Source organism: Falco naumanni, chromosome 11, assembly GCF_017639655.2.
Source record: "Falco naumanni isolate bFalNau1 chromosome 11, bFalNau1.pat, whole genome shotgun sequence".
In the NCBI taxonomy this organism is placed as follows: Eukaryota; Metazoa; Chordata; class Aves; order Falconiformes; family Falconidae; genus Falco; species Falco naumanni.
In genome coordinates, this window is record NC_054064.1 from 8,194,094 (window position 1) to 8,210,381 (window position 16,288).

Genomic DNA, 16,288 nt, shown 5'->3' on the forward strand with positions numbered 1-16,288 from the left:
AGGGTGGTTTGGTCGAAGAAAGAGGGTTTTTTGTTAAATAAAGAGTCATACGTAAAGCTCGGCAGAGCCCAAAAGGAACAGCTCTTTGGGACTCTGCTCCGCACCCTTGCTGTCCCCAGGTAAAAAGCCACAGAGCTAGCACAGCAGAGAGCCCTGCCGAGTGGACAGAGAGCAGGGACATGGACCTGCAGCCCCATACCAAAACAATAAAATAAAATAAAATTCAAGGGCACAACAACGTGATAGCAAGGGGCAGGCGGGTACAGAAGGGGAAGAGGCCAGCAGCGGTTCAGAGTTAAAACCATCACACCTCGGGGAAACCGCCTGCCGCAAAGCCCGCTCCCAGGCTCAGGCAAAAGCCATCAACCCAAACGCAGCTGGGAAACAACCAGGATAAACGGTGCCACCACCAGAGCCTAGGAAATATTTGTGACATTTTTATTTTTTTTTTCATAATCATCCTTGTCCATCCCAACAGCGAGATGGGCACAGCAAGAAGCCATCCACGGCACCGATTTCTTTCACGGCCAAGAGACAGAGAAGGAGGGTTTCAGGTTGGAGTCAGCTTCCAGAGCTCAGAAGCTGCAGTCAAATGTGCAGAGAGTAAAACCCACACGTTCTGCAAGCTGGAAAGGCATTCACCCCACTTTCCCCTTAGTGCTCCAAACGGAGACACTGATAAAGCAGAAAACGCAAATTAAATTGTGTTAGAAATATATGGGAACTGGCAGCCAAATTTCTACGGACAAACAAGCAACGCACCCGATCTCGACAAAAATTTGCCTAAAAAAAAAAACCAACCCACCCCGTAACACAACGCTCTCCTTTCCACTCTCGTGGCAGCTAATTCTTCCGCTCTTTCGTAAACATTTGAAAACAAGGTCACGCGCACAAATTCTGCTTTCAATTTGCCTTGTATCCATAGTGATTAAACTCAGACCCAGAATATGGGACTTAAAGGAACAAAAAAAAAAAACAACAAAAAACAAAAAAACTTTTAAAAGGCCTGGAGCAGGGCTAGCCGCCGGCATGCTTGCTAACCCACCGAAGGCCAGGGACAAGAGCATCGCCAATAACCATTTTCTTGTATAACAGCGATCCAGAAATTAAATCGCAGGGCTCCAGCAGCCATGCTATCGCCATAGCAAGGGATCCAGCCCCCCATCTACAAGCTCCTTAAGAAACAACTGGCCTGGACACAACACAAATTTAACTGCTCTGAAACCCAGCCGGGGAGTGGGATCCGACAGGGACAGCGAGAGTGGGATGAGCAGTAAAAAAACAAAAGCAGCTGCAGGAGAGGAAAGACTCAACAGCCTTCTCCCCATTCCCACTGGAAAGGTTTTTCTTTAGAAAGAGAAAAATAATTTTCATATTATCCTCCCCCCCTGCCCTAGCCCCACATTTGCCAAAGGGGAAGCGTTGGGGCTGGAAGCCTTAACCACCTACATCCAAATTTCCTGCTCCATCACAGTCCGAGGCGCAAGCAAAGCCCCCGGTGTGCAACAGCAGTAGCAAACGCTCCGAATTCAGCAGGGCCTTCCCCGGGCCTTGCCGAGACCCTCAGTTTCCCCATCCAGCCAGGGGGAGCAATAACATCACCCTGCTTATGGGGATATTAGAAAACAGCCCAGTCTGGGACCAGGTCAGGAAGGATATAACATTCCTCCTGCAGGCGCTCAGTATGGAAATAAAGCCGGAGGAGATGGGAAAACACTTGGCCCCGTCCCTCCGCAGCCCCAGGGTTACCGGGGGTCTCACAGGCTCCCAACAAAAGGCTCCTAAATTCCCTTTTAAAAAAAGGCGCAAACCGAGCACAACCAAACACCTCCAAAAAGGGCAGAAGTGGGGTGCGACGAGCCTGCGGGGGAGAAGCGCAGCGTGGCAGGCAGCACCGTGCGGCTGACGCCTCTTGGGACAACACGGGGCAGGGAAGCGGGGAGCTGCAGGGGGACCCCGAGCCCCCCGGCCGCCTGCGCTCTCAGCAGGGCACTGGGGCTTTGCGGGCGGTGGGAGCGGCGTGGGAAGGCTCCCCGCTGGGCAGGGGGACACTTACTTCTCGTAGTCCAGCTTGCAGTAGAGCTTCTTGTCGCGGTAGAAGCAGGTGGTCTGGAGGGGCTCCTTGCAGGACGCGCACTGGACGCACTGCTCATGCCACAGGCTGTCGTTCAGGCGCAGCAGGAACCGGTCCGAAATAACTCGCTGGCACCCCTCGCACACCGACCGGGGGGTCGCGGCTCTGCCTGCGGGGAAGGACGCGGGGGCAGCGGTGGGTGGCGGCGGGGGCGCACGGGGAGACGGACCCGGCGAGGGATGGACGGAGGATCCCGCTGCTCTTCCAGCGAGCGGAGTTGGGGGGGGGGGGGGGGGGAGGGGGGGGGCGTGCGGGGCGCTGCTCCGGGATGCGGGGGGGACCTGTGCCTTAGGGGAGCTTCGGGGGGGGGACGTCACCCCCAATTTCGTTCCTTTTCGAAAGGCGGCGGAGGAGCCGCAGCTCGGAGAAAGGGCGATTGTTTGAAAGCGATATTAAAACGAAGGGGAGGGGGGAAATTATTTATCGTTCGATTCGAAGAAAAGGCCTTCGTTGTACTGGGGGGGGGCACACAATTTAATGCAATCGCGGAACGAAACGGGAGCGGGGAAGGCGGGCGCCGGGGGCGCTCCCCGGGCGAAGGGAGCGGCGCCGGGCAGGGCTGCGGGCAGGAGCGAGGCAGAGGGAAAGCTGCCCCCCGACCCCCCGGACACCCCCTGCCCACCGCTCGGGGCCCGCCCGGCCGCGCCCCACCCCGAGAAAGGGGGATCCCCAGCATGCCCCGACTTACCCAGCAGGGAGGAGAAGGGAGCCGCGGGGTCCAGGGCGTTCTGCAAACTCTCCTCCATCTTCAGCCCGTCCAGCATGGTGGGGAGCCCGGCCGGGCGAGGGGGCCGCGCCGCCCGCCTGCCGACACAGCCCGGACACGCCGCGCTCAGCCCGGCCCCGGCCCCACCGGCCCCGGCCCCACTGGCCCCGGCCGGGGCTTCCCCGCCCTCTGCCCCCCTCTCCCTCCCTCCCTCCCTCCCTACCTCCCTCCCTGCCGCCGAGCGGGGAAAACCCCCCAGACCCCCCGCCCCGGCTCCGCAGTCGCTGCCCCGCCCGGGCTCGCAGCGTCCTATAGGCCCCCGACGTGGGGGGGCTGCCGACCCCGAGCCCCCCCCTCCGCGGCAGCGGGACGGGAGGATGCGGGGCTGCCGTCGGCGGGGCTCGGCCGCTTACCTGGGGCGGCCCGGGAGGTACCTTCCTGCGGGGACCGGCGGGAGGGGGGCCCGCAGTCACCGCTCCGGGGGGATCCTGCGGTAGCTCCTGCCTCCCCGGGCTGGCCTCCTCCGGAGCTGCCCGGGCTGGGGAACGAGCCGCCGTGCCCTGGACGGCTCCGGAGCGGAGCACACCAACCTGCGGGGAAGCGCCCGTCCGACTGCTGCCAAGGCACATTTCCTGAGGCTGATACCTCCCTGCCCGACCCCCACCCCCTGCCCTCCCCTCTCCACCCCACTCGAAATAAGTTTCCTCCCCGCTCTCCTGCCTGGCTGCAGGCACCGGCCCCGCCACGCCTCGAGGGGCCGGCGGCCCTTCCCGGCTCCGAGGGGCACGTCCGGGCCGCCGGGGCAGCCCCCGCTCCGCTCCGCGGCTGCTGCTTTTCTTAGAAAGCAAGCCAAAAAGAAGAAAAGCCAAAAAAAAGGTAGAGGGTGGTGCCCCGTCACCACCGCTCTCCCGGCAGTGAAACGGGCTGGAAAGCAGCACCCCCTGCCAGGGGAAGCCCAGGCCAGGAGTTTTTGGGGACAGCCGGTCCCCGGCCCCGGGAGGCAGCGGCCGGGGCGAGATGCTGTCCCCGGTGGGGATGCGCTCCCCCGCGCTGCGCATCGCCCCGGGCGCCCCACTCCCGCTGCTCCCGAGCATTTAAAGAAAATGAATGCTGGGAGGGGAAAAGAAAAGAAAAGAAAAGAAAAGAAAAGAAAAGAAAAGAAAAGAAAAGAAAAGAAAAGAAAAGAGGGGGCGGGCGGGGGGGGGGGGGGAACAACCACAAACCCACAACCAAAACAAAACCAACAAAAACCACCAAACAAAACAACCAACCCAACCCGAAGCCGGGGCGCTGCCCCTCAGGGCTCATCGCCGGCGCCGAGCAGGGCCCGGTGCGCTCCGGGCGCCGGCACCGCGAGGGAGGCGGCTCCGGGACGCGCCGCTCCGGCCCCTTCAAACCGCATCGGTCTCGGGGAGGGGAAACCCGCAGAGGAGCGATCCTGCCCGGCCGGGGAAGCTGGAAGTTGGAGCCTTCCCGCAGCCCCGGCTCTCTCCCGTCCCGGTCGGCTGTTCCCTGCTGCCCTGCCTCGGGCCGGGGGGGGTGATCGCTATTTTGTTGGGGTGTTCCACGGTCCCCGCAGGCCCGGAGCCACCCGCAGCGGGGCCGGGGCCACGTACCTGCGGGGGCAGCCTGGGCAGCGGCTTCACCCGGCTCGGAGGAGGGCTGGGTGCCCCTCTCCAGCTGGCGGGGGGAGAAAAGGGCTGCAGAGCTGCCAGGGTCCCGCTGCTGGAGGCTGGCAGGTTTTAGGGGCCTCACCTCCTGTGTTCACCGGTGACCTTGGCACAAGGGGCAGGAGCACTCCCAGCCTCTCTGTGGGGCATCCTTGTCACCAAGTGTTCCCCACGCCCAGATGACGCGGGTGATGCAGGGAGCAAGGTCGTGTCCTTTGGGAGCTGGTAGGAAGGGGAGAGGCCACAGGTTAGCGCAGGTGGATCACCACCCTGCCAAAACCCCATGGGAGAGGGAAACAGGACCCTGGGACAGGTCCACTATATCCCAGTATAACTACACTGGGGGCTTGGGCACAAGAGCACTGGTACTATTGTACAGGTCAGCGTGAAACAGCTCCAATGCCTCACATCCAGGAAGGCTGAGCTGCAGCAGGGAGGCACTGAGCTCTGCTGCCTCCGCCTTTGTCTCTCCTGAAGGTCTCTGAGCGGCTCCAGCCAAGTTTCTGGGTAGCCAGATCCATCAGAGCCACTTTGCCAAGACACCAGCCCAGCAAACACTGCAGCATGACCAGGGGCTCCAGGGACGGCATGCTGCTCACCCTCCCTGTACAAAGCAGCGCAGCCACCCCATCCCACCCCAGCTGCAGAGCTGTGCAGGGCAGATGTTCCTTACACAGCCAGAGGTCAGCCCCACGGGGAGGGAATGCCATCCTCCAACACTACTGAAAACTGTGGCCCCATACAGGACACCTTGCTTATATACTTAGGATGCCCGCTCACAGATTTGGTCTGATCAGAGATGCAGGAACAGCTGGGAGGGAAGTCATTCCCCCTAGATGTTGTCACCCCGTGGTGGTGGTGTTGTTCCTCCTCCTCTCCAGGCAAGGAGGGGTTTGGAGACTGCCTTATCTCACAGCTCTCACGCACAGCTCCCGGCTCAGTCTGTGAAGGATCAGGCTTGAGGGATGGGCCCAGCGTGTAACCCCAGGGTGTTGCTTCCCACGATTTACACACATCCACCAGCTCCCACAGGGATCACAGGTACTGGAGCATACCCAGTCTTATACAAAAGATGGTCACAAGATGAACTGGTAAAATATACCAGTAATACACCCTCAAACCCCCTCACTCCCAAAGCACACCTTCACCTTGGGCACTGGCCCTGGCCCTGCAAAAGGTGGGGGGAATATTTCAGCCAGCTCACTGCAGCTGCTGAGGGCCAGAGTTTCCACAATTAGCTCACCCAGGGCTGAATTAGGTGCAGCAGCCCACAGCATCAGCAGCTGAAGAGAATTAAACCAGAGGAGGAGCAGGACAAGGCTTTCTCTTTCTAGCTGTAGGGTCTGCAGGCAGTGAGGTGTTGCAAAAACTGGGTGGTCTGGGAAAAACAGCATTAAACAGAAGCTGTCCACTAAATTAACAAGGCACTGGAAGAGGGACTCATCTCCCTGAGCCTTCTCCCTGTGGGGTTACTCAGGTCTCATGTTCACTGCTGAGGAGCTTGTGTGGACCAGCAGGTCCCCACCATTCACTGCTGAAAGGAGACCACCAGCGCTCAGCTCCAAGGGCAGGTAAACGCGGGCACAGCAAAAGGCATGGCTCCAGACAGCAGGGAACCAGATCCCTCCGCCAGCATCACCTCCACCCTGCCCAGCAAAGCGGATGCAGAACCACGCAGGAGCAGGGAGGGCTGGACCCAGGCGCAGGCACACTGGACACCAGGGAAGAGGGTGGTTACAGGCTGCGCTTCCCTACACATGCTCCAGCCACCTCCCTTGGGACAGGAGTCCCTGGGCCAGCCAGCCAGCATCATCAGGCTGCCTAATTCCTGAAGCCAACTTGACCCAGAAGACAAGCCTTGCCCACCACCCAGAGACATCCCTCTACACCACTTACCCCCCTGAAAACACACCACCCTCCCCTTCCTGCCACCCTCAGAGCCCTTTATAGGCATCAGCTGCTGCACACCCAGCTGGGCTGGCCAGCCCTGGTAGGGAGGCAAGCCAGAAACCAGCCCACAGCCACAATGCTGTCAAATATCCCTGGGGTGACAAAATCCTCTCCCTTTACCGCTGAAATCCCCCAAACCAAGCCTGTCTCAGGCAGAGCTAATTGCACAGAGGGCATAGGGAGAGAGGCAAGAGAGGTATGGGGTGGCAGCCACTGGCCTTGCGTATAGGCTTGGTATAGGCTGGTCCTTGTCCACTAATGCTGATGAATGCCTGCGGCTTTATCAGGGCTTCTCTGCCTTTGTATCATGCTTTCCACCCCGATGTACTTCACCATGAGATAAAAGCCATCATCCCCTGAAAGAGGATACAGGTACTGCTTCCCACTGCCACCATCAGCTCTGGGGAGCCCCACATGCCTCCTAATCAGTGTACTTCCTTCTCTTCCTCCTCCTCCCTGCGCTCTCTGGTGCCCCAGGAGGTACCAATTCAGCGCAGCCTCCCTAACTTCCCACCTGGGCATTTGGTGCGGCAGCAGAGAGCTGGGAGGGACAGAGAGGGGACGAGCAGAGAAACCAAGCAGCCAAGAGAGCATCTCAGGGGAGCTCAGGTGTGATGGTGAAGGCAGCCCAGGGCCCAGCCCAGACATCAGGTCCTCGAGGAAAGACTAGTGGTGGCAGCACTCAGTTCAGTCATGCCATCAGTGCCTGAAAGTCATCTCTGCTATAAAGGACATGCCCTTGAATCACTAAATTCAGAAGGGACCCCAGAGCTGAACTGAATGCAAACCGGCTCAAACCTTTATAGCTTGGGATTTATTTTTTTAATTCCCAAACCAGAACTGCTGTTGTTGAACTTCAGTAGAAACTGAAGTAACCTCTACAGAACCCAAATGAAGGCAGGGCAGGAAAATACACTGGCTTGATTTCTAGGTGATAAACAAATCCAGCTTAGCACAAGCAATGGAGTTTAAGGGGTTTTTCATTTTCCAAGGTTCTCATCATAAGTGGCTAAACCCACTATTTTTTTAAGTCCCCTCCACAGAGCGCTACAGAGCGAGAAGCTCAGAATTAATAAATGCTTTGAAATGTTTGGCCTGAGCACTAAAACAAGCCTTGTCCATGGTGGAGGGGTCCTGCTGCTGACTCAGAAAGCTCATGAGATGTGATGCATGGTGGGAAAGAGAATATGACACTTTGCCTTGCACCAGTCATTCCCAGAGCCTGGTTTATTTGTTATTCCCAGAGTAAAGGAAAGAAAGTCAGAGCTTAATTTGAGGCTACAAGGGTTTTCATGGGGAAACTGATGACTGGATCTTCAGATGAAATGGTGGCAAGACCCAGCAACTGGAACCTGGCAAAAGCAAAATTCATAGATTAGGAGGAGCCAGGTTTCAGTATGAAGGGTAGGTAGCTGAACCCTGGCATGCCTGAGAAGTGGCCAGTACCTTGGATTTTTGAAGGCACCATCACGATGTAGCCTGCCAGGAAAAATGACTGCACTGGAAGTGACTTAAACTTCAGTATTTCTTGAGTCTTGAGTTCTCCAGTGCTGCTTTTTGAATTCTTTGTGCAGCTGTAACACCACACAAGCTGGCTGAATACATGTGCAAGGATAGTTTTCTTTAGCTTATCCATGACAGTGATTTCTACTACTTTATGAAAATTAGGTCTTTGCAGGGCTGCAGATCAGGTAAGCTCCAGCCGTGCCAAGCTGCTGTTCTTCTGCAGCAATTCATCCTGAAGGAAAACTACACAAGTTAGTAGTAACTGCTGTAGGATTTGCTCCTCAGGTTCTCCATAGAGACTCACCTCCGTGCACTGCAAGGCTAGGGGAAGAAATGCTCTTGGGCAGTATTTTGACACCATTGTCTAGAAGACCACAACATGAATGAGGAACCTAAGGGTTAGGACCAAATCCAGGAGATCACATCAAACCTCAGGCCCTGAATGATTTCTTTCCCCTGCATAGGGCAGGTGTCTGCTAGTGACACTCTCAGACAAGCTTGCAATCTCGTTTACAGAAGCCACACTGCGTCTCAAGGTCTCACTGCCGCACCAGAGGTGGGGTGGGGGAGTGTGTGGTGCAGTGTCCATTAAGCAGATCACCAAGCACAAAACTTTTTCAAAAAAACCCACTAGTCATATGGAGAAAGAGGACAAGACCTGCTCAAAGCACAGCCCAGAGACCTCATGGCCCAGAACCCCAAGACCACCTTCCCATGGTCTCAAGGTAGACTGTTAAGAGTAGGGGTGTCCAGAAGCCACCAACGGCCACTTTGAGACTTCCTGCCCCAGTCCGGGTTATCACATCCCATCACTTCCAACTTCAAAAAGTGACTGTTCGTATTGCAGGCAATAGTCTGGATTCGCTCACAGGCCGTGGATCGAGATCAGCATCAAGAGAGTCAAGATTGCTCATAGAACTTAGCAAACTCTTACTTGCAGTGGCATGTGCTGGGCCATCTGGGCTACGCACTGGGTCCCACTCTTCTGTCCAGTTTATTTTTCTCTGCTGCCCATGTGATGAGCTGTTCTGCCAATATGGAATATCAGGGACTCTGAATCCTTCATCATAGACTCAAATTAAGTCACCAAGAGGTATTACACCGTCCACATTAAACACCTATCAGAGAGGGTTGAGCATGGCCCAAAGCCCTTTTGGATGGCTTGGCCAAATTAAGCTCCAACCTTGCAGCTCCATGTAAATACTTCTGACGACAGCTGCAACAACTGCGTGCCGAGGACAGCCCATGAGCTCCTGAGAGAGACAGCACTATTGGTATGGAAGCATCCCGTCCTCTCCAGCTGGCTCAGCCCGCTGTGCTGCAGCAGCTCACCCCGGAGCTAAAGCACACTCTGAGTTACCACAGAGTGCCACAGGGCTCCAAAACAGCACCCACGCATCATCTCAGCCAGACTTCTGCTGCAGGCACAAAGACCCTCGGGTTTTCCTCTATATATTTTAACAAAAAACACTAATGCCACATGATGTATCTTCAGACAGTAGCACCAGCTCTGCCCTTCTCTGCTAAGCCTGCTAATGCCAACCAACCTCCTCAATTTAAACCATCAAACCAGAGAGCAGGGAAGTCAAGATAAACTCAGGGCTTTATAACCAGAAAAGAAACCCAACCCAGCCAGCTGGCACCACAGCTCCTAGAGGGGGAAGCCTGCAGCAGCCCAGGCTGGAGGTAACCTCTTACTTTGCCTACCCGGCAGCATGGCATGGGTACCATCCCAGCATAGTCTCTGTGCAGCATCTCAAACTCTAGCAAATGTTTTACAATGAGCAGGTTGAGTATTTTTTTGTCTTTAAACACTTTTCTTTTAATGGAAAATTACCTTTTCTACTAAAAATATCCCCTTGGTCACTGTTTTTCACATCTTTTTAAATGTTCCCTGATATTTTTTTTCTCTCCAGTGTCGCCAGAAACAAACAAACAAATTAGAATTTTCATAATTTTGGGGGTTTCTTTTCTCTTGTCTGCTCTTTTGAGTCTCTTTTTCCTTCTCACAATGAAATATTGGAGAATCATGTCCCTGTGTGGGAGTTTAACAAAATGTTTCATTTTTATCCTTCTTTCTTTCCTGTTGTCGCTACTCCTTTCTCCTCGAACTTCCCCGAGTCACTGAGCAGCAGCATTGCAATCTGTCATGCGGACAGACGAAGCACGGCTGCATCTCACCGCACTGTCTGCTGAGAGGGTCAGAAGGGGCAGATCACTTAACACTACACCTGTTTTATGAATAATAATACAGACAATTTCGCTGGGTTCCTGGGAGGACATTTTCCCACCAGGATAAGCTCCACATATTGAACAAATTAATGTCTTTAACTCGTTTGACTCTGGTTAGCTGGGTTGTGATGGGAAGCTCCAGCAGTGCCATTTGAGCAGGGGAAACACCAGGCAGACCTTTGAGGCAGGTTTGTTAGAGCGTCTTGTGCTTTCTCTCTCTGCAGGTTTCACTTGTAGAGGTATGAGATTATAAATTTGGGTCTGAAGAACCTGTTTCCAGTGCAAAAATATGGAGAAAAGACAAAAAAAACTGAGAACAGGATCCATGACATTGCAGAAAAATTAAAATTATCCATCAGCACGCCAGGTTTGGGTGACCCCAAAATACTCTACCTGGACCAAAATGAAGCACTTCAGTTCTTCCCTCCGTGGCTGGACTAGCTCAGAAAAGGAAAAGCACATGAAAAAAAGTCACTTTTAAAATAACTTTAAAAATTCAATGAATTCAAAGAGTCCATGAGTTTCTTTTTAAGATAGTGGAATGAATTCTCCTGTTTCAAAGCAGCAAGTTTCTCCAGGTCTTCCCTTAGCAGGTGCAAGGAGCAGCAATACCTGTCCTCTCTTGGCCAGAGGACTGCCTGCCAGCACAAGCAGTGACATCCCAAGTGATGTTCCTGCCCTGATCTGGGCTGCCCAGGAGTCTCAGGAGGGTTCCTCAGCCCCATCCCAAACCAGACTTGTGACCGCAGCAAAAGAGGACACTGCTCTGTCAGCTCCAATCAGTGCCTCTCATTATATTATTTTATTTGTTTTGTTGGCTTTTATTGAGAGTGAAAAAATAATTTAAAGCAATTATCTGTACAGGGGAACGGTTAGCTGGTCAGGGGATCTGTGACCCCCAACAGCCAAGCCAGGGAGGGTTAGAGGGGGCGATTTACAGCTGTACAAAACCACGACAATCCCATGGAGGAGGAGCGGAGGGTGAAGGACATCTCTTGAGCTCTCACAGACTCAGAGCAGAGGGGTGGGAGGCTGTGTGGGGGCACAAGGGGACCAGGGGCTGGCCAGAGAGGGCCAGACCCTCAAGTGACCTGCAGGGGTGTCTCCAGCATCTCCATGAGGAATGTGTCGATAGGGGTGTCCCCAATCAGCTTGAAGAAGAAGAGGTGCTCCAGGCACTTCAGCCCGATGGACCGCAGCGCTGGCAGGCGCAGAAGGAGTTTGGCAAACCTGGAAGAGAGCAGAGTCAGAGACAGGCAGGAGGCACTGGCCGCCCTCTCCCATGTTTCTGAGCCTGTGTCAGGGGCTCAGGAGAGCAAAACCCAAATTCTCCCCAGAAATGCCTCGGGGAGATCTTTATTTATTTATGTATGGATTCTCTTACGCTTTCAAAGTAAGTGTTTCTCTCTGCATGTGCAGAGGGAATACGTATTTTTTCAAAACAAAATTTAGCCTTTTTTTTTTTTTTAAAGTTTTAAAGAGATACATCCAGGTTCTCTCTCCAAGACTAGAACTTTACAAGTGACTTACATCTCCATGGTGCCATTTCAATCTTTCTTGAAAGAGTCTTCAGAAGTCCCCAGCCTCCCGAGAGGGTGCACAACCCCTCAGCAGTGCCCCAGCCAGCCACTGCCCCCTGTTCCGAGGGGTGCAAGGGGCGCAGCAGGCAGGCTGCCTCCCCCTCCCCACGCCCCGCTCGCAGCCTTCTGCGGTCACATCCAGAGCCAACGGTGGCAGAAGATGTTGTGGGCGCATCACTTGGCTGGCAGCGATGGGGATGGATCCAGCTGCCGGCATTTCGAGAGCTCGGCCAGCAGAGGGTGGGATTGGATTGAAAAGCACGAAAATTGCAGCTCGCCAGCACCCTAAAGGCTCTGGCCCAGGATTAGGGCACCAAGAGGACGGGCCAGCCTGCGGGAGCTGGGCTGCTCAGGCACCTTTGGCTGGTAGCCTGCCCTTGGCTTTGAGGGTGCTTCAGGCAGAGCTAGCACTGACACCCCAGCCTCAGTCTCCTCTTTAAAGTCAGGGGTTGTTTATTATTATTACACCACCTTGTCTGCCTCACTGCGGGACACTCACCTCCCTGGCTGCTCGGGGTACTTCTGCTTCGTGTAGGCTTCCAGTGTGGCGTAGACCTTCTCCCTCAGCGATTCCACTTCGGAGGGGCTAGACAAACCCTTAGCATCTGGTTGAGGGAGAACATACAGGTAGGGAAGAAATCACTGCAGAAGGGACCTTTCCACTACCAGCAGAATGACTGTGTGCGCAGGTGGGAAAGGACTCTGGCTCTCTTTAATCATGCACCCGGGGAGTGGGACGAATCCGTCTGCAATCCTGATGCTTACTGCCACTGCACTCCTGCCTGTGACCTGCCATGGCCCTGAGGACATGCATGTCACCTGGGACTGTCTGGCATCTCAGACTTACCTGGGTTAAACAGGACAATGGCTCGCAGGCACCCCAGCTCTGACTTATCCATCTGCATGTCTTTCATTTTGGACACCAGCTCTGTCAAAACCCTGCATGTGAGGGACACGGGTGGGCAGACAATCAGAAACAGCTACAGACAGCAAGGCTGGGGGCTGAAAAACATTCGAGACAGGCACTGGGAATACCCCCAATTCATCTCTGCAGGAAGAGGCAGCTTTGAGGGACAGCCATGACACTCTGCTCTTTTGTATGTCTATCAGCAGCATCCAGGGACCTGAGCATCAAATTTGCTCCCATTCTTACTACGCTCAGCACACGGCCTGGGTGCTCTGTTTGCACTGAAAAAAGATTTTGCATTCAGTTGAGGAAGACTGCATGGGGTTTTCTCCATATTTCACTATGCAAAACACAGGCACTGCCTTTACACACACCAGTTGTGGTAGGGTGGGAACGCAGTGTCCTGACAGGCAGGGAGCAGGCATGGCACGGACAGTACCTGTGCAGTCATTACATGGCAAAGTTGGGGTTTAAGGCTTTGCCAGCTAAAGCTCTTGCTGATCGGTATTAGCTCGAGATCCAGTTACAGCAAACTCTCGAGAGAAGGCAGAGAATCATTCCTCCCCCTGCACACCCAACAAATGATCTGCTGCTGCAGCAAATCCCTTTCCAAGGTGCTTTCATCTCATTCTCAGTTTTTTAGCCAGTCAAGCATCCCCTCCTCATTTGAAGGTAGTTCTGTCCCAAATCACCATGTATTTGCTCTAGTTCTCACTAAGGACATGTTTCCAGTTTAGAGGGGAAAAAGACAGAGCTAGCCTGGCCACCTCTACCAGGGCATGGCAAAACCAGGCCACATACCTGTCAAAGATGGAGCCCACACCAGCACTGTGAGCGCTGCTGCGGTGCACGTGCAAGCCTGTGGCCAGAAGGATGCCATCTTGCACTGACACAGAGCGATGGGAAAAAGAGGCGATGAGCAGCTCATTCCAGCCTGCAAGAGGAGATGTGCAGGACACAAGAGGTAGTTCAGCAGAGTATCAGTCCTGCATGAAGCGGGAGAGCTGGTTTCTCCCTGCTGGCTTCAGACTCAGCTCACAGGAGAGATGGAACCCCAGGTATCAACTGCACCCTTGCCAACACTGCAAGGGATTGCAAACCCTGACCAGTAGCAAGGAAGGTGCAAAAAAAGACTCAAATGGGGAACAAAATAAAAGGGGGTGGGGTGGGGGAAGAGAACATGCTGGGTTTTCCTCCTAAAAACCCATATTCCTTGCATTAGCAACCCCTTTACATCATTTTACATGTTACACACTAATGTGCTGCACACATAGTAAGCTCTACAGCCATAGGAACTGCATTAACTGGACACATTTATTCACTCTCTTCCTGCCCTCCTACACATCTCCATTAAGACAGGAACAAACAGAAGATTCCACTGCCCCATCCACAGCCGCTGCGAACTGCTCATCATGGCTCAGGAAGGGTTGCTCACCCTGTGACAGTGGGGATGGATCAGCTCAGGATTTTGCATTCACCATCCTGCCTGACTGCCATGGCACACGGCCCAGAGAGGGGACAGGGGTACCAGGAATAGCTCCAGTGGCCACAGGTGGGGGATGTTACCTGCCCGGAGGAGAATGACTTGGTCTTCCAACGTCAGGTCAGAGAAGTGGGGGATTCGCTTGGCCCACTCAACAAGTGTGAAGAGCTGCTTGTCAGCTGCATGGCATATGTTGGTGACAGGGTCATTAGTCTAATTAAAAGAGATATAAAAAGAGCAGAGGAAAAGACGAAAATTTATCAATCAAAAACCTTGTATAATCACTGTCTGCACTGCACACAGTATCAGATCAAGGTGATGATACTCAGAGCCCACAAGTAAAATCAAGTTGCCAGTAATCTCCGCTGTGTACCGTTAGGAAGAGAAGATATTTATTCCTACTGCTCCCCCTCTACACCCAGCCAAATCAGCTGGTTGCTAGACTTTTCTGTTTACTTGCTGTTCCTTGCAAAGCAACTCCTGCATGGTAGGCTGTAGACCTGCTCCCCAGGGCATAGCTAAACCCCATCAAACAGCTTCTGAACAGGCATGAACAGCAGTTTTATCCAAACCACAGCAGTAAACTTGCTGTGTTCAGCACCGTTCCAGTCTTGGTCACTGGGGAAGACAAGCAGTGCCCACGTATGTGCAACTGTAGAAGCCAGCACCGGGCTCAGACTCTCTGGCATCCAGCTACTGCCCTATCTACTCACTGAAACCAAAGGGAACTGGAAAAAAAATACTAGGAAAATAACGTATAAGTAGTTTTCTAGTTGTTGTTCAGAGTAGCTTCAAAAGAAAATTGTGGTGATTTTTAGGCAGTGCAAAGCAAAAACCCCTTACAAAATGCTAGCCCTTCATGCGAGGTTTGCCTTTTCAAATCGCACCTCTAAGGCTCTCATCTCTAGATGCAAGGGATATTAGTGCTCCTTACCGAGTTCTCCGTGTTCACGTCGCTGTACGCCTCCGTCTTGGGTTCAACTGCCAGCTCAGCTTCCAGGATCCTCTCCACGGGCATGTCCTCGCTGCCACTGCTTGTGGACTCAGCCTCATGCTCGCTCCGCTCCCTGCTCCTCTGCCTCTCCTCCTGTACAGCTGCGGGACAGAAATGTCACTCTTTACATGCACAGCAACACTCGGTCGCAGTGGGGCCCCTTTCCTCTGGAAGCAGGGACCAGAAACCCAGTCAGGAGAGGCAGAACAGCAAATAAATGGATGTTTCAGATCTATGTCCACCACTTTGGGGGTGCTTTAGACCAGCAGCCTCCACATTTGACAAAAGGTTGGGATTTCCAAGGTGCGAAGCTCTGGAATAAAGGAAAGAGGAGTTGATACCTCCAGGTGGCAGCCTGGACTCAGCTGTCACTAGATGCTGGAGGAGACAGGAGAGACCCAGCACCCAGACAGTGGTTTGCTGTGCTCACAGAGTGCTTCGAACAGTCCCGCAGTGGTCAGAGCATCCAGCAGCAGAGCTAGACAGTCCCTCATCTCCAGTTGGATACACACACTCTCTACCTCTTTTCTGAGCAAAAGCTTACCCAGCCTGGCCCAGCCCTGGCGTCACCTCTCTCTCCACCACCTCTCTTCCCAACCCTCCCCACTAGAAAGCAGATCCTAGCACCTCCAAATGCCCCGATGCCTTCACTCTCTCCTCCCATCTCTGCACATTTTCCAAAATATCTACTGACTGGAGGAACAGAATCACTGAAACTCTCTCCAGATCTCAGCTATTAACCCCCAGGGCCGCTGGGTGTGTGGAGGACAGGTCAGTGTAGGACATGAGCACAAGGCTTGTACAATAGAAGTTCTGGGTGCACATTTTTGTTGGAGAAATCTTAAAGGAAAATAAGAAAATCCTGCTTAATTTTTTTTTTTTAAAAAAGTGACCAGCAGGTGTCATATCTGTTTAGCTCATTGCTGGGGAGAAATGCCCCAAAACTACAGTTGTGCTACCATCTCTCCCCTGGGTGAGCATACTGCAACAGGCAGGGACCCAAAGCACCCAGTAACCCATGAGGGACAGGTAGGCAGCTGGCCTGGTCTCAGAGAACAGCCTGTACCAAGCTGTAGGCATCTATACACCTGAAATGAAAGGTTCAGTGGGTGAGAAGCTGACCCCT

The 16,288-nt window shown here is 53.9% G+C and overlaps 2 protein-coding genes across 8 annotated transcripts in view; both read right to left on the bottom strand.

Annotated features, from left to right (window-relative positions):
* LMX1A (LIM homeobox transcription factor 1 alpha) overlaps positions 1-4,403 on the bottom strand; it is a 47,072-nt gene extending 42,669 nt beyond the window's left edge. For 3 of the 4 annotated variants that reach the window (XR_005830238.1, XR_005830237.1, XM_040611318.1), the window contains exons 1-3: positions 3,254-3,486; positions 2,823-2,938; positions 2,057-2,243 (exon numbers count right to left, since the gene is read on the bottom strand). Coding sequence is in view for 2 of the 4 variants with exons in the window: in XM_040611318.1 (XP_040467252.1) it covers positions 2,057-2,243; positions 2,823-2,898 (263 nt within the window). In the remaining 2 variants the exon portion in view is untranslated. Of the gene's footprint in view, positions 1-2,056; positions 2,244-2,822; positions 2,939-3,253; positions 3,487-4,111 lie in introns of those variants that run through there. The other variant, XM_040611319.1, reaches the window with a different exon arrangement.
* A 6,569-nt stretch (positions 4,404-10,972) lies between these two features.
* The window catches only part of RXRG (retinoid X receptor gamma), a 51,159-nt gene continuing 45,843 nt past the window's right edge, over positions 10,973-16,288 (bottom strand). For all 4 annotated transcript variants that reach the window (XM_040610453.1, XM_040610452.1, XM_040610450.1 and 1 more), the window contains 6 exons: positions 15,103-15,263; positions 14,252-14,381; positions 13,487-13,619; positions 12,626-12,717; positions 12,278-12,383; positions 10,973-11,428 (listed from right to left, as the gene is read on the bottom strand). In XM_040610453.1, coding sequence (XP_040466387.1) covers positions 11,281-11,428; positions 12,278-12,383; positions 12,626-12,717; positions 13,487-13,619; positions 14,252-14,381; positions 15,103-15,263 — 770 coding nt within the window. In that variant the 3' untranslated portion in view covers positions 10,973-11,280. The remainder of the gene's footprint in view (positions 11,429-12,277; positions 12,384-12,625; positions 12,718-13,486; positions 13,620-14,251; positions 14,382-15,102; positions 15,264-16,288) is intronic.